The following is a 22,324-nucleotide window of genomic DNA, read 5'->3' as shown; positions in this document are numbered from 1 at the left end:
ATATGGTGTTTACATTTTTTAAAGATAGTTTAGTGTGTGCAAAAGTATCCACATTTGAATAGCTGTAGTTTCAATCAGGTTTTACAATAGCCAGTGGCTGAGAGGTTTTTTCCTCCAATGTTACTGTTTCTATAAAACATCCTTGCATGCAAAGCAGGTTAAGAAAGGGCTACTGTAAATAAAACTTTGTGTCTAGCATATTCTACATTGAGAGGCTAAATGCTGTTGGGCAAAGTGCTCTAAACATGTTTAAAAGCTTACTGTTAGTAGTTGAAGCTCTTGAAAGCCTGGTGCCTTTGTTTGTATAGCCACAGTATTAATAAAGTCAGGAATTTAAACGAGTGCTAATAGTCCTAAAAGAGGTATTTATTCTTAGATGTGCCAAGGGAAAAGAGGATTCAAATTCATAGCTTACTGCTTCAGTGCACAGATTTTGTCAAGAGACAGGTAAAGCAGCTTACTTACGCTTTTTCCATCAACCGACTCCTACCCTAAAAATTAGGTGAAGATTTTAACTTCTTCAGTGTCCTCTGGAAGGTATGCACATAGATAAGTAACCCTCCTAAGATGTAACATCACTTGAAACTGGGTTTTTTTCAATTTCTAAAATTTTATTTTTAAATAATCTCTCCACCCAATGTCGGGCTCGAACTCACAACCTTGAGATCAAGAGTGGCATGGTCTACCAACAGAGCCAGCCAGGTACCACTTAACTTGTTTTTATTTTATTTTTTTTAACGTTTTATTTATTTTTGAGACAGAGAGAGACAGAGCATGAAAGGGGGAGGGTCAGAGAGAGAGGGAGACACAGAATCCAAAGCAGGCTCCAGGCTTCGAGCTGTCAGCACAGAGCCCGACCCGGGGCTCGAACTCACGGACTGTGAGATCATGACCTGAGCCAAAGTCGGACGCTTAACCGACTGAGCCACCCAGGCACCCCTTTAATTTGTTTTTAAAATGCAATAATATATAGCACTTACATGCTACATGTGTATATCGTTATTATTCTAGAATTGACCACCAACCGTTAGTAATTATAATGAGTATAGTTTTTATTTAAGTTGTCACTTTTTCCAAATAGATTGCATTCTTTCTACAGAATTCATGTAGAAAGTGGAAGGGGCTAAAGTGTGTCAGGTTTAGAACAGGATCCCATTGGAATTCAATGTTATTCAGCTGGAAATTAATAAAATGTTAAAGTTTTATTAAACAGTACCATAGTCCCCACCTAATCCAGTGGGGATATGTCCTAAGACCCCCCTTGGATGCCTGAAACCGCAGATAGTACAGAACCCCCTATATATACTGTTTTTCTCCTGTACATACTAGGAGAATGTTTAGCTTCTAAACCAGGCACAGAGATTAACTACAAAATCATAAACTAGAACAATGATGCTGTAATAAAAGTTACGTGAATGCAGTCTATCAAAATTACCTTATTGTACATACTCATCCCTCTGTGATGACGTGGGATGAGAAATATTCTACACGATGAGATGAAGTGAGGGAATGTTGTAGGTGCTCTGATGTGTAGTGTTTAGCTACTGTGGACCTCCTGACGATGTGTCACAAGGAGAATCATCTGCTTCTGGACTGAGGCTGACAGCAGGTAACTGACGTGTGGTGGGGGGACCTAGTGTATTTGAAACACGAGCAGAGCGGGTCGTGCAGTATAGCACATCCTCGTTGTTTAAAGGGTTGTCACCGAGTCTCCCAGATATTTAGCACAGATGTGCATTAATAAACAACGTCTCTCACACACAGAAAATCTTTGATAAATTTTATTCTCCATATTTGGGTAAGGGTACAAACTCTAGACCGTGGCTGTGAAGTCACGGTGGTAACGCTGTGCTAGAGATGATGGCTGCAGGTTGGCTGAGGAATAAAAACGCAAGAAAGATGGGAATGGCATATGCAGTTGCTTCTTATCTTAGGATGTACAGAGAGTCTCTCCGGTAAGTACCACTCCAGTTGTCTTCATAATTCAGTGTTAGGGAAACCCAAGTGTTTTCTACTCATCTATGAAATCACCCAATTGGCAAGCAAAACATTTTTGTATAACCTATTTCTAAATACATGAGAAATAAAAGGAAGAAAGTAAAAGGATATATAAACTCATGCTGTCGTAATTCTAATGCCTATCTGTAAAAACATGTGGTCGTAACAATTGCTATCTAAAATTTTCATGATTTGCAGAAGCCGCTGATCACGCCCACGTTCATGTCTTTTTGCTTGGTCATCTAAAGATGCTTTTCAGATTTCAAAAGATTAGCCATTATTGTTCTCTTTGTGCCCCTAAGGAATTAATAAAATGCACATTGATTTCCTTCCTTCTCAATGTTCCAGTTAAAAGCTAAACAGTGAAAAAAATACAAGAAACATTATCTTGGACACCTTCTTGCCATAACAACAAGAAATATGCAATATAAACAGAACTCAAGTTTTATTTTTTTGTTGTTGCTTTTTTTAACAAGACTGTCAAGAATAATACAGGTTCCGTAGCTCTAACCTCCTTAAAGAAGATGACATTTAATTTGCAACAAATACCTGCTAGTGAAAAGGCATTACTAGCATTTTAAAAATTTGTAAAAACTTGACAAAATATCTCCTAAACAGCAATCTTTCTATTTGTAAACAAAATAAAAACAACTGGTTTATCCAGTTTTCACTGCACGTCAAACGGGTGGTAAAGTGATACAGATCATCTTTGATTTTAAAAGAAGAATAATAAAAGCTAAACTAAATTAGACTCCACATATTACAGTGCCAGGGAATATTTTTGGAGGAGAATGATGCGGGTGGGGCGGGGAGGAGGGTGGTGCTTAAAACAGGCTAACACATGACATCTATTTTAACAGTCTTTTTTCATTTACTCATATTGCCTTGATACTTTACAATTATTTTTTTTCCTACAAGTTAACAGTACTGTTGCTGTACAATCCATAATTCTTTTTATTTCTCTAAAGAAGTAAGTGTGATCCATTTCCTATCAGTTGCATAAACACACTTGAAACTTCAGGCATAATAGGAGGGTAGATTCTTTCAGTTTCTGAGGGCTTCCCTCTGTCACATCAGAGATGTTAACAGCTTGGCCTATACATGCATGCTGCCAGAGATACTTGGGTGGTACAGGCACCTCCTATTTCAAGAACACAAATGGAAACTAGGTCTGCATAAGGACAAACCACACCTGGATGTCCGTGGCAGCCCTTATATTTATTCCTTCACTTTGCTGATATAGTCAGCGAATTTGGAGACATTTTCTTCCTGCTGTTCTAGGGCATCTAGGACAATGCCCATTGGTGTCCTCTTCAGGCCTATTCCCTCCATTTTATTCTCCAGTTTGTTCTTGAGGTTCCGAAGTCTCAATGACGCGTGGATGAACATCACTACAGAAAAGAGAAACATGGTTAGCACGGAAGCAACGGCTCTTTGCCCATTGCAGCCTTAGGCTCCCCATCTTCACACTTTGGGTCAACTGCCACGGTTAGCTGTAGTCCAGTCTGGTTCTCCAATTTACCCAAGTCCTCACATGGATCCTTGGACTTGATATAAAGCTGTTTAAGTCATATATTAAGTGTTCTTTGTGTGTGAAGGAAAACACAGCAGGCAGGACCGTCATCTGCCAACCACACCTTCTCTTTTTCACGTCCATATTGTTACCTTTTTAGCTGCCACTTAAATGGCTTGAAATTCAAAGTGAATCAGTGTGATTCCAACTTACATAAAAACCTTACACAAAGTTTTCGAGAAAGGAATTCATGCTCAATTCAGGGATTATCAGGGATGATCAGGTGAAGTCCTCCTTGGAGGCACCTCCTGAGGCATTTTTCCAAAGTGATGGATATAGATGTATAGATAAAAACTAAAGGTTTTACACATGTCAGGTACCCTAAAGTTTCCTGAATTTGCTTGATCATTTAGAATTACTCATGTTGTTTATTGAGAAACATTCCCTGGTCCCTCTCCTGGACCTCCTGAACCAGAACCTTAGAGGGATGGGCCTGGGATCTGTATTTTAAATAGGCATCCCACGTGATCTACCAGGAGCGATTTTTCAAACTGCTGTGTACATATAAATTGCCTGCAGAGCTGTTACATAGGCAAATCCTAGGTCTCCACCACCCAAAATTCAGACCAGTAAGACTGAGGTAGGTTTCCACAATGTAAAATGCTAATATTCACTCTGGATGAATCTCATATAGGTGATCTTGGACCATCATTTTAAGAAACACTGGTGTGCATTTTATCTGGAGGCTCCCAATCTAGACTGGCCATTGGAAACATTTGACGAGCTTCTTAAAAATACAGGTTTTGGGGAGGAGCACTGTCAACTCACAGACTCAAGATCTCTAAGGGATATGGCTGGGAAATTTGTGCTTTTTACAAGTGTCCTACATGATTCTCAAAATCATCAAGGTCTGGGAGTCACTAATCTTGTCTAACTTCCTTATTTTATAGATGAGTGAACTACAGCCCATATAGGATACCTGGTCCAAAGCACACGGCTGGTTTCCAGCATGTCTAGGAAGAAAAATCTAGACCCTTGATCTCTACCTATGATACATTTCATTACACTGGCCTGTCTCAGGCCCTGATGTAGAAAGGCACTGAAGTTAACAAGCTGTGTGTCAAAGCAGAATCTTTGAAATACTGAGCCTCTAGTATATAGGGTAAATGTGAGGAATATTTTTAAAAGTCTTGACTTTGCTGATTGAAATATTTTTTCCAATAAGGTGTGGGATCCATCTATAAATATTCTGGGCTTAATCTCACATATCCCCAAACAAGCAACTGATTTTATTTAATGGAAAAAATACACATGTGAAATGCTATTACTAAGTTAAAAGACTGTTCTTGTCACTTAATATAATTGAATTTTAAGTAGATTTCTGCTGATGAGACTGGAACTATATCTGTTTTCTATTTCAGGTTTCGAGTGTTTGGGATCTCAGCAAACAATGCATGTAAAATTTAGAAAATATCTAGTTCTCTTCACCAGAACTGGAGTACTTGGTAACTATATTCTGGGCCAATTATTCTTACAGACTTAGGAAAGTTGGACACTAAACACGATATACTGAGTAACTAGAGAGTAACTAGTTTACTTCCCAATGAAATACATTCATTCTTGCATCAGTATGAATGCATCAGTATGAATGCATCAGTATGAATGGCACTTAAAGATTGAGAACAGACTTGAATATCAGACCAATCTGGAGGCCAGTGGAGGCTGTACAACTTTCTTGTTGTGCGACTTGGGATTTGTACTTCTTTTGTTTATTGTTGTAGCCCCAGAAGAGTGTCTGGCACAGAGCAGGCACCCAGTAGACATAAATCTATGGACTTACTGCACCATTAGCCTTGATCTGCTGTTTCAGAAACTTGGGGTAATTTTGCAGACATGTCAACATGTGGAAGAAACAGGGTAGGATATTCCCAATGAACAATTGCTCCTACATTTTTTTGTTTAAGGCACAAGAAGACTGAGGTTCACTTACGCAACAAAGGAAAAGTGATGCCAAACACAAAGACCATGACTCCCCCGAACATGGATATGAGGAAGTAGCTGGCCAACATGACCACCATGACAAATGCTGTGGGGTACTGCTTCTTCATCCGGCGGAGGATGTCTTTGTTGTGTGCTGCCCACACAAACCCCGTGAACACCAGCACCACTACAATGCCTCCAAGGATCATGTTGAAGGGGCTCAGGAACCTGGAATGCGAAAAAATGAGGGAGCCTGGGTCAGCAGTAGTGGGAGCAGGAAGGGAAGATCAGAAAGGTAAGGAAGAGCAAATCAGGTGTTGAGTACTTACTCGGCATTCTATCTAAACTGGCTCATTTAATCCTCATAACCCGATGAGGCAGATGCTATTAATTTATTTCTCAAATGAAGAAAGTGAGGCACAGAGGTGAGAAAACGGTGGAGCCAAGATTCACACTTGGGTAGTTTGACTCCCACCAAAGCGGTCAGTCCGTCTCATTAGAGGTCCACAATTTTCAAAGACTGCCCCCCCACCCCCCGCCGGCCCCAAATCCATACATGGCTTTTATTGCATCTGTAAAATATCACAGATAAGTCTGAGGACACTGTATGTCCCTGCAGCGTGATGTTGACATTTTCTGAAATGTCAACAGTCCTATGGCCGAGAGTGGTCCTCATTCTTATAGTAATGGTAGCGAAGAGATAAAAGGCCTTTTAAAATTTAAAAGAGACCACCTCTTTTTTTTTTTTTTTAAATGTTTATTTATTTTTGAGACAGAGAGAGAGCATGAACGGGGGAGGGGCAGAGAGAGAGGGAGACACAGAATCGGAAGCAGGCTCCATGCTCTGAGCCATCAGCCCAGAGCCCGACGCGGGGCTCGAACTCACGGACCGCGAGATCGTGACCTGAGCTGAAGTCGGAGGCTTAACCGACTGAACCACCCAGGCGCCCCGAGACCGCCTCTTTTGAAGGGGCTGTTTCACTTTCATTATCTCCTGGGCTCTGGTGCACATCCAGTACAGTGCTCACATATTTTCTGAGCTCTGCAGGCTTATTCAAATCCTCATAGGAGTTGCCACAACAGATGCAAGTCATGTGACGGCCTCCGTGGGCCAGATCCAGCCTACTGTCACATATGTGTTTGCATTGGATGGTGTTTACAGAACTTTTATTTGAATCGCGCTGTTTAGAAAGTCCATAAAACTTGTGATTTCTAACTTCTCCTATAAACAAGAAAATTTAACAACAGTAGGCCCACTTTTCCACATGTCAGCCACTGGCTGGAGCACCTTCTCTTTCAGATAGAACAAATGCTCTCCAATTAGCTCTTGTCCTCCCACCATCTTCTGCATCTCTGACACAGAGGCCCCCATTGAGCTGCCATTGATCGTTGTTTTTCTAACAGCTGCTCTGCATTCTCTCTTACATAACCTGCCTGGCCCATGGAGGCATTTGAGTATATGACTCTTGGCAGAGAGAATCCATTATAATTCTTTAAAAGGGCTGAGAGTATCATTAGGGGATGGGTTATCAATGGAGATTTCCAAGCACAGAGCCTCTGGCTTCATTGTTACAGGAGTCAAAGGTTACATTACTGTTGATAATAAAGAAGAAAACTTAGATCCAGTATTTCATAAGAGAATGACTGGGTGTTACAGCCCCCACTCTTAACCAAACCCACAGTGAATACAGAACACTGAATGTGACATTTGTGATCAGCAAGTCCCATGAGGTACTAACTTCTTACCCTCACAATAGGCTTGATGCGTATTTTACTTGGGAAGGACAATGAGGGTCAGTGTGTTTTCATCATGCTCTGAATATCAACATGACAGATTTGGAGATGAGGGACAGAAGCAAACGGGGCAATGGAAAGTGAAGCCAAGAGCTTACTTTCACTGAAATAAAACAGACGAAGGATTCATACTCAGAGCAGGATTCATATTCAGGACAACTAAGATTCTTCTCTTTTTTTTTAATCCCTTTAAATTGTAGCTCTGATTCTACCTTCTGAAACATAAAAGCTATCTGAAATAGTTTCAGATAAAAGTATCACATGCCTTAATGGGTGAAATTGGGGGTATAATCAATGTGAAAGTGCTTTGGAAAAGTTAAGAAGGTCTATTAAAATGCATGCTATTAAACAATGGTAAGAGTAGTATAGGAGTACATAATTTAAAGTTAAATCCCATAATAGTAAGTTGCTTATTTCATTCAAAACTTTTGCAAATACTTATCCTCCTACAGGCCATAAATCTCTTCCTCAGAATAGAGTCTACAGAAATAAACAAAAATGCCAAGATTGAGTTGTAACAATATTCACATGAGTGGCATATGATTAAAAAGTTTTAGAAATAACGTGTATGGCCAACAATTGCCTAGAGGTGGTATATACAGCTATTTTAAATACTTAATAATAAAAGAAGACACTAATAATATATTGAGTGGGCAAAAGCAACTGTAATTCTGTTAGGTGGAGATAGATATATACATGTGATAGATATATATACATATATAGATATATACATGTGATATATATACATATATATGTGTGTATATATATATATATGTATATATATGTATGTATGTATATACATATAGTATAGCTCAGAAGTAGAAAGCTTCACAATTAGTATATTATTTTGTAATTAGAAATAAAATGAACATGCAACAAAGGAAAATATAAAAATATAAAAGCAACTGCTCCCTGATCCCAACCCAGGCTTGGCACAGGCTTGCTACAACAGCCTATCTTTACTTCCGTCATCTCTCCAATAACATGAATGCAATTTCAATTCATACTTCATAGCGAAGCTGTTCCTTCTCCGACCCAAACCTTGGTTCCCTACTCATTCTGCAGATCTTCTTCTGGCCAGGGTTCACCACCCCACTCCTCCAGGCTTTTCCAGTACCCAGAACATGAACTATTCTGTCTGTCTTTCATCACTTCTTTATCATCTGGGGGCCACAAGTCACTCTGTACTTTTCTCTCTTTTAAAATTTTATCTGGGTTATGCCCTATCCACTGATTTAAGCCCAGAATCTGGGAAAGACAATTATAGGCCTGGAGAAAGGAAGAATTAGGACAAAAATAAAATCTTTTTCAGCAGGCAGTGAGGAAATGGAGTGGAGAGGCCCAGGAACTGTCACCGATTAATAAATCTCATTCCTAGCTCTCAAGAGATTCCAGAAGAAATTATCCTGAAAGACTACATTGGTTATACAGGGGTAGTAGCATCATGGGTAGCTTACCCCCATTTGTTTATTAGTTTCACCCAAATATTTTTCAGCTGTAAAGAAAAGCAAAGATCTACATTAACTCAAAAAACTACAGTGGAGGGTTCAAGTTAAAGGAAACACTTTGCATAAAGTGCAAATAAAAGATGGATGGTTGGATGGTTGGTAGCAAAGTAGCAAAGGTATCCTACTCAGTTCTTTACAGAACACCTATTAAAATGATTCATGAGGTGAAGCATAAAATCAAGAGTATGCCAAGCTTTGTCTATTTTTCTCTGTTGAAGTAAAATAGGCATCTATGCTGAATGTCTAAATAAAACCCAGGACAAAGAACAACAAAAAATCCAGGCCTGACTCAAGCAATTCCAAATCTGCTTGTCACCTGTTCCTGTTCTTCATAGTCAAGGGAAAAGAACAGAGCACAGAGCCCTATAGAACTGGTTTTAGCTTACAACACGCCCAGCCACACAGTCTATAATTAGAAAGTAACCAAGTTTCCAAGCTGGAAAAAAAATGAACAAAGTTACTCGGAGCAGAAACGATTTCCCCCCTTCTTCTGAAGTGCCATTCCATTCTAACAAAGAGTAAAATTTGTACCGCTCCAATGCCTTGGCGCCTCCCTGCACTTGGAGGAAAATAAAACACCTACACCACCCTCTAGAGTTTAATTTCATTTTCCAATGAGTGCAGGAACTGGGGAGCCAGTTCTTCTCTGAGATGAGCAAAGCTTTTAGTCAACAGCGGGGCTCTTAGTCACAGCGACCCACAAGAAAGCCCAAGAACCTTTAGGAAAAAAAACTTCCATAAATATGCTACCCCAGCTTTCATGGGCACAACTGCCACTGGGCTCTGATGGTGGAGTTTCACTTACAGGTAATCCCTGAAGGAGGAAGGGAGGGAGGAAGGAAGGCAGAGCGGTAGAAGGGAGGGAGAAGGACAGAGAGGAGTGGAGAGGACAAAGGGAGAGGACAAATGTAACTTTCTGTCCTTGGTGGAAATGGGACCTAGTTTAACAAGTCAAAAGCATTCAGTATGTTTTCCTCTTGTGGGATAAAAATATATACCTATATGCATACACATCCTATTCCATAAGTAAGTCAGTAAATAAATAAATAAATGTAATGGTTAAAAATTCTAGTGGAAACATCCACGGTTGTAAAGAGGTTTACAATCCCATCACAGAATCCTGTAGCAGCGCGTTCAAAAATAAATCAGTTCAGTCCCGTTGCACAGATGAATAAACCAAGGCCCAGAGAAGCGAAGAAACCTATTTCTAGGGGTCTAGGGGAGAGAAAAGGGTGCCAGCTGATGTAAGTGTGACAGCAATTCATACTATAACCCGTTGTGCATTGTTGAGCAGCTTCAGGAACCTCCCCCCTGCCTTCTCAGTATTCTTCCAGTTGGGGTCAGCAATGAAGCATCGTTCTGGGAAATCCCGTGGCATTCTCACTTCTCTCTGAAGGAAGGTTGCTGTAAGCAGATGTGGACACATGTCCTCAATGTACCAACATGAATCAGGTAGCTATAGCTATGGTTTTAGCACAAGTCCCTGAAGGGGGAAGAAAAATCTTGGCTAGTCACAGAACTTCAGAGCTAGGACACATCTTGAAAAATGCATCTCATTCTACATATAAACAAGCTAACGAACGGACAGGTTAGTAAGTACGTCCTCAAACCCATCAACTATAGAGTTGGCGATAAAAGTTTACCAAAACAGAGGTTCTCAGATCAAGTCAAGGGCACACCTGGTGACTCCTGTCACACTACAATGCCAACAAGAGTCAAAAAGGCAGTGAAACACTTTCCGGGCAGGGGAAGAAGCTTCACATCGAGTTCCAATTTTCTAACCCAAAAAGCTATTTTTGTAGTTTGGTTCCTGAGGAAGCCTGACTCACCAAGAAAGGGAGGGAACAATTTACTCACAGTGGCTCTCTCTAAATTGGTCATGTTTTGCTGTGGTCCTGAAACAGCCAGAAGAGTCACTGCAGATATGAATCCACCCATCCATTCTCTTGCTTCTCCTTGCTCTTAGAATAAAAACACAATTCGTTACACATTCTCCAAGGCCCCACAGGGTCTGGCTCCTGCCTGCCTGTACCTCCAGGGCTGCTACACACAGTTGTGTAGTTTGAACCCAGCACACAGAGGCGGAGGCCCAGCTGAGGTAAGCGGGGGGGGGGGGGGGGGGGGCGCCAGTCCAGGCCACAGTTCACTCACTACACAATCTAGCTTAGACTGCATCTGCCAGGAGTAAGGGGTGTTTTTAATAATGAGTATGAGGGGACCAAGGGCTGGTAGCCCGGCCTGTGCTCTCCTCGTACACGGCCTCCTGATTCCACACCCCGTCCTCTGGGGTTTCTCGAACTCGCCCCGGGTCTGGCCCCCACAGGCCTGCACACAAGCCATTCTTTGCCTGAGTCACTCCTACTGCCTTCAACTCCCAGCCTAATCCATCTCGCTGACCACATGATAGCACCATAGGCCTCACTTTCATTGCCCTGATCACAGAGGTGGTTTTACATTTACCTGACTGCGTGTTGGATGAATGTCTGTCTCGCACTAGAGATGAAGCTCTCTAAGGGCCGGGACTGTAACGTTGTCTCCCTGGCACCTGGTACAGGGCCTGGCATACAGTAGGTATTCAATACGTGTTTGTTGAAAGAAAGAAGAAAGGTAAGTAAGGATCTAGCGTACTTTCATGTTATTTAAAAGAAGCCCAGGAACTTTCCATGGCCACGAGTGAAGCGATGGGAGATTTGTCTTGGACGAATCACTCTTACTCTCATTGTACACTAAGTATTACTGGAGAAATAGTCCCTGTCTTTGTACCTTCACAGAGTTGTGATGAAACAAACAGAGGAAAAAGAAAAACAGGAAACTTTATGTGAATGCCCGTGCAGATGGGAGTTCTAATGATCATGACATGTTCGGATGGGGTGACAGGGCCCTTTGGCTGGCCAGCAGGAGGAACTTGGTAAGTCTTGCCACGAGTACGGCTGGGGGCCAGGAGGGAGAGTGGGGTGGCGCAGAGGGAGACTTGTACTCCTGCACACCTGTCTATATACGCCCCTCTTGCTCTGTGACTCCTCTGATCACCCCGAGGGTCTCCAATGGTTGCTTTAGCTTCCCTATCTGGCTTCCATCTTGGCAGGAAATATTTCTGACTATAAAGTATAAATGGAAAGGTACAAATCAGTTTGGAGTCAACACGATCAGTGTCGCCTAGGCCTAATAATCACCAGGCAAAGGAGCCTTCAGGGCACTGAAAGTGGGATGGGAGCCTGTCTCTTTTGTCACAGAAAGGGCGTAGTAACCTAACGTTGAGATTTTCTTAACCAATTGAAGTAGGAAGACCCATAGTATTTATTGCATTCTTGCTGTGGATGTATAGCTATTGCATCCTGGGTACTTGGCAACATGAAACTAAACATTCACGTCCAAATGATCCATCCTCTTTGCAGCAGTTGGCATGTCAAAAGTATTTACAATAAGGGGTGCCTGGGTGGCGCAGTCGGTTAAGCGTCCGACTTCAGCCAGGTCACGATCTCGCGGTCCGTGAGTTCGAGCCCCGCGTCAGGCTCTGGGCTGATGGCTTGGAGCCTGGAGCCTGTTTCCGATTCTGTGTCTCCCTCTCTCTCTGCCCCTCCCCCGTTCATGCTCTGTCTCTCTCTGTCCCAAAAATAAATAAAAAACGTTGAAAAAAAATTAAAAAAAAAAAAGTATTCACAATAAGACATATCTTATGAACCTCCATGTTTTCTTTTGTGTTTATGAAGCTAATGGCTTATTTTATTTTTAATAAACAATAAATTGGGCCTGGTTTAGAAGCCATACATCTCATACTTCCCTCAGTGATGCAGCTTCAAATAACAGCGTACAAGGCTCTGATTAGATGGCCACTAATCCCTTTTAAACGTTGCATCACGGCAAATTTCTAACATATACAACGGTAAAGAGAATAGTATAATGGGCTCTCGTGTATACTAATCATTGCTTTCAGCAATTAGGAACCTATGGTTACCCTCACAACAAATAATGCTTTTAAGCTGCAGTAGAAAGATATTTGTTTACAAACTGTTCTTTCTGAATCCTTTTAGTAAAGTAAACTAAATCGCCTTCACATGGCAGGTTCTTACAGCCCTGGCTGAGGAGGCTGGGGTTGGGCAAATGCAAATGACCCTGGTGACACATAATCTTCCATCTTACAAGTAGGCTCCTGTCCACCTCCCACCAACACCCAATTTCTGCCTTCCCTTCTGTTTCTCTGAGGGACGAGCCACACTCCGGCACACTGAAGCAGATAAGTAGAAGCAGGAACCAAAGCCTCAGTTTCCCACTCCGGATGGACTTTCTGCCATCTCGGTGTCCCCATTAGTGAAGGCTCCATCTAAGAGCAGGGTGAGAAATCCTATTTATGGTAAACACTTGCAGAACAGAGAGGCAGCCTGCAGCTTTTGTCCAAGATCACAGGCTTGAAAGTGTTCTCTGAAGTAAGAGAACAAGCCCAACGCAACAGACAGAGGAGGATCTTACGGGTATGTACTCTGAAGCTGAGTGATAAAGGAGAGAATTCATTTGCCCAAAAGAAAAACAATAAGAAATTCCCAATAGTGCTGCACAAATTTGGTATTAAGTGGATAGGTCAAGTTCATCTTTTAGAACTCAATTTCTTATACAGAGGTCTTGGCCCCTACTAAGTAGATTGAGAGCTTTTGCCTTCTACAAAAGGGGCCAGAAATCCCAAATATGCTTATTTGCACACTTATCCAGAATCACTGTAAATCCTAAAGTAGGAAAGGAGACAGAAACAACCAACCCCCGACTGATGGTGGTGGGAGTGTTTTTTTTAAAAAGTGTGTGGGGAGAAGCCAAGAACAAGGTTGCATAAATGGTGTCCAAGGATTTAATGAAAGACAACCCTTATTAGATGAAGAATTTTGAGATTAAAATTTTATTGGGTGTTGACAGACCTTGTAAAGTTCTGTACTCATAAGAAGCACATCACCCGTCAGGGAAAGACATGCCAACATTGCATGTGCATACCTCAAGTGTAGATAAAGAGGTATGGGAGAGCAGGAGAAGATGAATTCTGGGAGGATTAGGAAGGCAGGGTGGAGTTGTATTCCTGCTCATATCCTCAGGGCCTAGACACTGTATGACACAGAGTAGGTGCTCAGTAAATATTCGTTGAACTGAGTAAAAGACATGTCAGCTTCAGGTGAGGAAGAGAAAATTATAATTACCCTTTCCTCTGTCTACATACTCAATGCCTTTCCCATTTTTAATACCTGAGTTTTGAAATTTGGCATCATAATGTACAGGAGAAATGAGATAAGTCGGGTTGAAAAGAATCTGTTTGGGGCACCTCGGTGGCTCAGGAGGTTAAGCTTCTGACTTCAGCTCAGGTCATGATCTCGCAGTTTGTGAGTTCGAGCCCCGGGTCGGGCTCTGTGCTGACAGCCTGGAGCCTGCTTCGGATTCTGTGTCTCCCTATCTCTCTCTGTCCCTCTCCCACTCGTGCTCTCTCAAAAATAAACATTAAAAAAAGAAAAAAAAAAAAAAGGAAAGAATATGTTTGTGTAGGTATTTCTGCACACTTGCTATGCTTGTATAAATATTAATTATTATGTGTGTAGTTTCATCTTGCAGCCTCTAGATACTACGCATGATGAAGGTAGGGATCACAGATTCTTATTCTGCACTGTATCTCCTAGCACAGTGCCTGAGAAGTCAGTAAATGCTTCATACTCTGTGGAGTGAATGGATAAAACAACAAAAATAAGAGTAATATTGTAGCATTGGTGTTGAAGCTGATTAATCTCAAAAACCTTTCCACTAGGTTTTGGCATAAAAGCACTGCAATTGATTTCATCTACAAATGTTTTAATACATTCCAACTCGGAGCATCCCAGGGCTCTCTTACCCTGATCTTCCCTTACCATCTAGAAACTTGGGGTTTTCATCCTTGCAGCATTGAAAGGTATAATCCATCTGACCATTTTTTAATACCAAAGGCTGTAGCCAGAAGGCTTAGAACGTATTATAGGACCACACTCATTCCGAAGAGATTAAAGCAATGCTCTTTTCAAACAGAAGTACCAGCCTTCCAGAAATCCCTTGCCATTTCAAACAACGGGTAGCATAAAGTGGCAGCTGCAGGTTTCACCCTCTGGTAACACCTCCACAGGCCACATGGTGGAGAGGTGCTTCAAGAAAATACAGGCTCATTTGTTCAGCGGCTACACGGTGCTGTCTTAAAGGGGAGGCCTGAACGTACACAAATGAAAATAAATGAGCCTGTTGGCTACAGATGCACTGGAGTCATTTATATGTTTGAATATTCTGTGTGTGGTTGGCGCTTCTGATGCCATGCCAGGAAATAAGAGTCCCGATGGCAGGGGGGAATTTGTGAGAATAAGACAGGCCAATAATTACAAGTGTATGAGAGTCAGCTGTTCAGATGAATTAGGTTAAATAGGAGATGCAGAATATTTGCAGGATGATTTAACAAAAAAAGTACTTCATATCAATAAAAGAAGCTACTATTTAATAGCAGTTTTTGGTTCTAAGTAGCCACACGAACTCCAGCCTTTACATTGGTGAAATTGGGGGTTCGATGGGATCATTACTTCTCAACTTCCACTTGGGGATGTATATCAGAAACTACTTGGGGAGTTAAGATCCTGGACCATTCCAAAAATGATATATGTAGAATTTCTGAAGTTAACACCTGCACATATGGGTACATTTATTTAAATTTTCTCAATGTTTCTTTTGAACCAGACCAGACCAGTGCTTCTTAAATTTTAATGTGCCTATGAATCATCTGGGAGTCTTGTCGAAAAGCTGGCTCTGATTCAGTAGGTCCCAGCAGCTGGGAAGAGGCCTGAAATTCTGCATTTCCAAACTCCCAGAGTGAGAGATGCTGCTGTTCCATGGCCCGGAACAGATTTAGATTTCTCCAGCTCCACTCTTTTGGCATTCTATTAAGCACAAAGCAATTTCCATCCACAATCAGACTGTATCCCATACTGAGCATTTAAACTTCAAGTGTAGTTAGGTGTTGCCTTTGCGTTTCACTTTGAAAATAGAGGCAGAGACTTGTATTGCTGTGTGTGAGGTAAGAAGAGTATCTAGGGGTTCCTGGCTGGCTCTGTCAGTGGAGCACTTGACTCTTGATCTTGGGATTGTGAGTTTGAGCCCCATCTTGAGCATAGAGATTACTTAAAAAAAGAATACTTAGTGCCAAGATGTATCGTGTCAAGGATGGAGACGGTAAGTTAGGTCCTCTTCAATCTTGATTTTAAAAATGCAAAGCCACTTTCAGCAAAACACACATTTCCCAGCTTGTTATTTATGCTATTCCTTTTAACCTCTTCTGAAGTGATGCCTGAATCTCAAAAGGAAACTGAAGTCTTCAAGGAAAGCAACCCAAGTGTTTACAAGAAGCACAAGTTGCAATTATGTCAAAACCACTGAAGTGTATTCATCCTCTAATACTTCTAAGAGAATACACAAGTTGTTAGAATTTCAAGTATACCTGTAACCTAGAATTTAATATAATAACAGCAGCTAATGTTGAATTGTTATCACTTGCTAGGTCTTAATGTACTTTATATTAACTAAAGTCATACAATTCCTATTTTATAGGAATTCCAGAGCAAGTGAACTTTTGAGCAGAAAACTAAAAAAGCAACTGCCAGAATTCTGTCAAAAAATAAAAAGTCTGAGTCGGTGGAATCAGTACAGTCTTCCAGGCAGATTAATAAAAGAATGATAGCATAACAAATTTAATAAATCAAGGATAATCATCAAAGCCGTGTAAGTTTCAAATCTGCTCCATTCTTAGGTTTGAAAAGTCAGAAGCTGGGAGCTAAAACCAAACTGTTTTGCTAAGTAACTGCCAAGAACTCTGTTTTTGTAACTTGTTATAAACCAACTTATTTAGTGAAGGTGATCACTAAATTATCATGATTTTCCTGGCCACAGAAACTTGAGCAGGTGTAGTTCAAGGCCAAGGTTACCACCCCTGTGATTTCAACCAGGGCTGATTTTGACCCCCAGGGGACACCTGGAGTGTCTGGAGGCATTTGTGACTGTCACAGCTGAGAGCCTGGTTGCTAGTGTCATTCAGAAGGTAGACAGCAGAAGGGAGGGCAGGGTGGGTGATGGGTATTGAGGAGGGCACCTTTTGGGATGAGCACTGGGTGTTGTATGGAAACCAATTTGACAGTAAATTTCATATATTAAAAAATTAAAAAAAAAAAAAAAAAAGGTAGACAGCAGGGATGTTGCTAACTGTCCTACAATACACAGGACAGCTCTCTACAACACAGAATTATATGATCCAAATTGTCACAGTGCTGATGTTGAGAAAACTTGCGGGAGAGTATTTCACCGAAATTCGACAAGGGCAATAGGAATTAGTGAAGAGCTTGACTTCTGATCTTTTCTAAATTGAATGTTTTACACGACAGTAATCCTGACCAACGGGTAGCAAGTGCTGTCAGCAACGACCCAGTTGGAATCACTTTAGGAGCATCTCCTTGCTATGTACTAACGTGCTGCTGTGTGCTTCAAAATAATTTGTTCCATTAGGTAGGTTAAAACCTGCCCCCGTGATTACGTTGAGGCCTTCTGTTCATTTATTTACATTTGCATTCACCAACTAAGCATCTGCTATATAGTAGGCCTCAGGGATACAGCGAATAAAAATAATGATAACCACAACAAGAAAAAGAAGAAATAATCACACACTAAACCCACGGTCTCTGACCTCAAGGAATTTATAGTCCAGAGTAGAGACAAGGAAACAGACAACTTAAAAGCCTGTGAGGTAACTACCAGGAAAGATAAAGGCACAGGTGTGTGGCCCAATTAACATAAGAGAGTGAGGGGAAAAGGGAAAATATTTCCTCAAAGAGATGGTACCAACCCTGCATCTTGAAGGAGAAGCAGGAGTAGGTAAGTTGGCAGCTGGAGCTTGGGTGGATACAGCTGCTGGGGTAAAGGTGCTGTCTACGTGTTTCAGTAATCTCCATACCAAATGATGAAAAAAATAATAAGTAACACTTGTGGAACAAAAACTAAGAGCCGGACACTATTCTAAGAACCTTGTTTGTATTAACTCAGGTAATCTTCATAGAAGCTCTATGAGGGCAGGTATTATAATTAGTCTCATTTATAGAGGAGGAGGCTGAGGACCAGGCGTAGTTCAAGTCCACGCTTACAGAGCTAATGACTGGCAGCTGGGATTTAAAATTCACTTAATCTGGCTCTGTTGCTTGCACTCTTAACCGCTACTTTCTACTATTTGAAGAGCCAGGAGATAGGACGCCTTCAACAAGGGCTGTTAGCTAAGAAACTTACTCAAAACTAATGTGCTAGTTTAGTGCTAGAGTAGATCTACTGAGAGGAAGTCACATGCCTGGTAAACCATGCTTTTAGAATGAAGACCGACCTTATTTTTTTTTTTTTTTTTTTCATATGGAACACTTAACAAATTTGCACGTTGTCCTTGCACAGGAGCTATGCTAATCTATATATCATTCCCATTTTAGTATATATGTTGCTGAACTGAGCATGAAGACCAAACTTCTACCCATGGATTATGAGGCCCTGCCTGATCAGCCCTCATGTACAGATTTATCTCTATCCTAATCCCTCTTACTGTCCATTTTTACCAAGGTAGCCCTTTGTGTCTTCTTTGGAGCTAGATGATAGGTGTTTGGTTTTCCTTCTTCCTTTCTGCAATCCGCAAGAACGGGCTCTCTCCATCCTCACCCAAGCCAGTTTTCAACACAGGAGCATTCACAGTTGAGGCTGGAGCCTTCTAACAATGCCCTGAGGCCCCTCCTTACTCTTAGGGGACAGAACACCCTTTGAACACGGTTCTTTATCCAGTAAACACCCAGGTGACATTTTCACACACACTGTACCAAGATGTCATAGGAAACTATCAGACGCCTGTAGAGGATCCAGATAAACAGCTTCTAATACTGCTCTGACCCACCCATCTACTGACATCATCAAGAGAGGAGAGTTCTCTTTAGAATGAGAAATGTTCCAAAATCAACTAAGCTCTCTGACCCTGAAGATACTTGGTTTCTTCCAGGTTTAAGAGATTATAATTCTAAACCTCATGACTCATAAGAAGATGGCATAGTAGTTAAGAGCACAAGACTGGGTCTGTGACTTTAAGCAAGTCATTTATACTCTTTGAGCCTCAGCAACAATAATAACAACGATAATAATATCATGTCATCTCACCTCATTGGGTTGTACAAAATAATACAGGTAAATTACTGAACAAAGTACCTGGTACACGGAGACCTCGATAAATGGTTGCTTTTGTTGTTATTAGATTATAAAGAAAGAAAAAAGTCATTTGTGGAAAAATTACCGAATGTGTGTTTGTGGACACAGAAAACAGTCAAGGATCATATACCAAATTTTTACTGCAGTATGGAGGAAATCTCCTATTTTACACGCATGTAATTTTCGAAACAATTTACTTCTGGCCTGCATCTTTTGTATGGCTTTAAAAATAAGGTCAATAAAAAATAAAGATGGCTCTTTTTCACTTTTATCTTCAAAAATGTCACTGCCAACCAACATATCCTATTTGAAAAAGAGAATGGGAAGGCCAACACTCCAAACTGCCTGAATTAGTAGGCTAAGGCACCATAATGAGGGAGCTATATTTAGCCAGGGGGCTGGACCCTGACCTTCACAGTGAAAAATGGATTCCATCAAAGCCTGTGTCTGGTCTGGGCAGTACACCTCTCTGAAAAGCAACAGTTTTCTTTGAACATTTGATGAGTCTGGGTCAAACTTTGCCCGATTAACAAAGTTTGGGGGCTACCTCAAAAAAGCCTCACCTCTAGATCACCAGACAAAATGTCTGGATTGCTTCTTTCCCAAGAGGGAGCAAAGAAAAAGAAAGCAAACCAACGGATACAATCCTATGTACTATTTGGTTTTTGTTTTAAAGACATTTTTTAGCATTCTGGCAAAGGAGCCTCAAGCATAAGGTTAGGGGAAGGTTCTGGAGGCAGCTGCCTCAGGCCTCTTGGCAGCCACCCTCCCTCAAAGAGGGCTGAGAACCTGTGCCCTCCACACACTAAGCCATTCTCAGAGTTGGTGATTCCTCAAGCAACACAGAATGAGGGCCTGTGTCACTGTCTACCAAATCCCACCAATGAGCGTTCTCTTCCGCATGGGGGCAACTACTCTGAACCACATCTGGAAACTGCGAACTCTCTCTCTCCTCTGTGCTGGGTACTTGGTCCTACGGCTGGCTTCTCAACAACTGCCACCTGTCCATCGGCTAGAATTCATGTCTGATTGATCTTGTTGTGTTCCGAGCCTGGCACAGAGAAGTGACTCAATAAGCCAAAGACCAGCAAAGCAACTCAAGAAACCACCCTCTTTGGCCTTTCCCACCCCCTCCAAGTTTGGCTCTCTCCTCTTTCTCCCAGGCCAGCTTGCACTTCCCCTCTGTAATGGCAAGCGCGTTCCTTGATAAAGTCTGAGGCTGCCTCTTTCTTTAAAGGGGCGTAGAATCAGTCAGATCTAGAATATCACCATCCTCCAAAAGTAAGAGAAGCATTTCTTAAGGGGTAAACTACAAGAAAATGTGGTTTCTAGTAAAGCAGGTGCGTCTGCTGGAAGCGGTGGAATCCTATGTAACACAGAACACTTTCAGATCAGGCACTGAAAAGGCCTTGAATACACCGACACCAGGAAGTGAAAGCAGCAAGAGTGACCACACCTGACAGCTCCTGGATGAAAAAGCAAGAGAACCCCATTCCTGGGGTCAGCGCAGCCGTCACCCCACACCGGGAGATGCGTCACCAGGGAACACCCACCCTCTTGCTCCCAAGCTCAGATTCCTTGTACAGTGTGGCGGGCACTACGCAGAGAGATCGACAAAACACGTCCCTTCTTTGGTACCCTTTTTACACTAACACCCCAGAATGCAGAATCCGGATCCACACCCCGTCGCCCAAGTCTCCCAGGGCGGCGCCCATTCCCTCCAGCCCCAGGATAGGGTTTCACCACCTCCCTCTTTCTTATTTTTACAAGACAGGGGCACTGCGAACATCTCCTTCAGCAAGTGCCTAATCAGGGTACAGAGAGGAAAAAAAAAAAGTCATTTTTCTTGTCCGAAGCTGGCAAAATGTCCTCACCCCTAGGAATCCCCCCACTTATGGGCCCGAGGCGCGGGATGGAAAAGGGGACCACAAGACGGCTGCGGCCTCGCCCTGACAAGTTTCCACTGGCTTGACCGCTTGCACTTGCCAGGGCGGAGGCTGGGTGTGGAGAGCTTTTCCACATCCAGGGATCTTGTGCACCGGAGCCCCACAGTACCGCCCTCGATCGGTGCCCCGGAGGGGGACCCCACTTACCCCACAACGGAAATCATCATGGCAGCCACCACCAGGTAGTTGGTCTGATAATAGAGCAGGTTGCTCACCACGCGGTTGTTCCATTTGGAAATGTCCCTGAAGTCCGGCCGGGCAAAGCGGTCAGAGCCAGGGAAGAAATCGTCCCAGGCACGGAGCGGAGCGAAATTCACGTCCATGTCTGGTCTCTCAGCTTCTTGTTCTTCCCCCTCTGGAATCTGGCGGCGGCGGCAGCGGCAACCGATCAGCTGAGCTGGGTTGGAGTTGACAGCCTCTCTGGCTCAGTCGGCTCTGAGGTTGGTGAGCAGCGGAACGAAAGAAATTGGGAGCGGGCGGGCGTTTTTCCTCTTCTTTACTTCTTGATTGGCTCTAAGAGGTTGGTGGTTAAAGGAAAAGTGGGGTCTCGCGGCAGAGCCAGGGGCAGAGTGCAAAATAGGGATGAAATGATAGAAAGAAACCAGCGGAAGTCCCCAGGCTGAAGCGAGATGGCAATGACTTCCCTACCAGTCCGAATACACACAGCCTCCTTTAAAATATCCCTTTTGAGTCTTTAACCTAAGAATGTTCTAGACTTTAAGGAAATTTTTTGCAGCTGTTCAGATGCCAGTCTAAGAGAAATGGAATGGAAGGCAACTATAGTGTTACTGAAGATGAGCTGTTTTTGAAAACTAACTAGTTACTAACCTCTGCACATCTGAATGCAATTCTCATGCTTTCTGTTTCACCATGAGTCACTGAGTGAAATCAGATTGGCAAAATGGGAAAGAAGGACGTGTAGAATGGAAAGGCTGGCTTGTTTTTTCACTTCTCTCTCTCTCTCCTGCAACTCTGTCTTTTCTGGACAAAATTATTGAACTTCTGTGCTATTCTGATACTGCAGTCACTCGAGTCACATCAGCCTTGAGCTGGGAGGTCATTCACATTTGAAAGCAAACAATGGTCTGCAGTGACCAATAGTGTACAGTAATCGCTTACAATTAGATATTACTGCTATTGTTATTAATAGCACAGTCCATGATTCATATGTATGGTATTAATAGTGCTTTAACCTGATTTATTCTCAGTGCTTTATTATGAACATCCTCTGATTTTTCTCTATCTTGCAGTTTTATTGGTGTGGCTGTATCTGAGTAGGCTTGATAGGGCACTAAAAGTTTGAAAACTTCAGTAGGATGCCAACAGATAAATTT

The 22,324-nt window shown here is 42.2% G+C and overlaps 1 protein-coding gene and 1 non-coding gene across 2 annotated transcripts; both read right to left on the bottom strand.

Moving 5' to 3' along the window:
- Nucleotides 1–1,765: 1,765 nt before the first annotated feature.
- ARL6IP5 (ADP ribosylation factor like GTPase 6 interacting protein 5) lies at nucleotides 1,766–21,635 on the bottom strand. The gene is made up of 3 exons (XM_042929948.1): nucleotides 21,138–21,635; nucleotides 5,502–5,719; nucleotides 1,766–3,389 (listed from the first exon to the last, which is right to left on the bottom strand). The coding sequence occupies exons 1-3, from the start codon at nucleotides 21,311–21,313 to the stop codon at nucleotides 3,217–3,219; spliced, it is 567 nt and encodes a 188-aa protein (XP_042785882.1). The 5' UTR covers nucleotides 21,314–21,635; the 3' UTR covers nucleotides 1,766–3,216.
- LOC122214674 lies at nucleotides 18,208–18,311 on the bottom strand. Its single transcript, XR_006200052.1, has one exon. It is a non-coding gene; the product is annotated as a U6 spliceosomal RNA (small nuclear RNA).
- Nucleotides 21,636–22,324: the final 689 nt, after the last annotated feature.

Source organism: Panthera leo, chromosome A2 (genome assembly GCF_018350215.1).
Source record: "Panthera leo isolate Ple1 chromosome A2, P.leo_Ple1_pat1.1, whole genome shotgun sequence".
Lineage (NCBI taxonomy): Eukaryota > Metazoa > Chordata > Mammalia > Carnivora > Felidae > Panthera > Panthera leo.
Note: the sequence above shows the minus strand (reverse complement) of the source record. Positions and strands in the feature narration are given on the sequence as shown.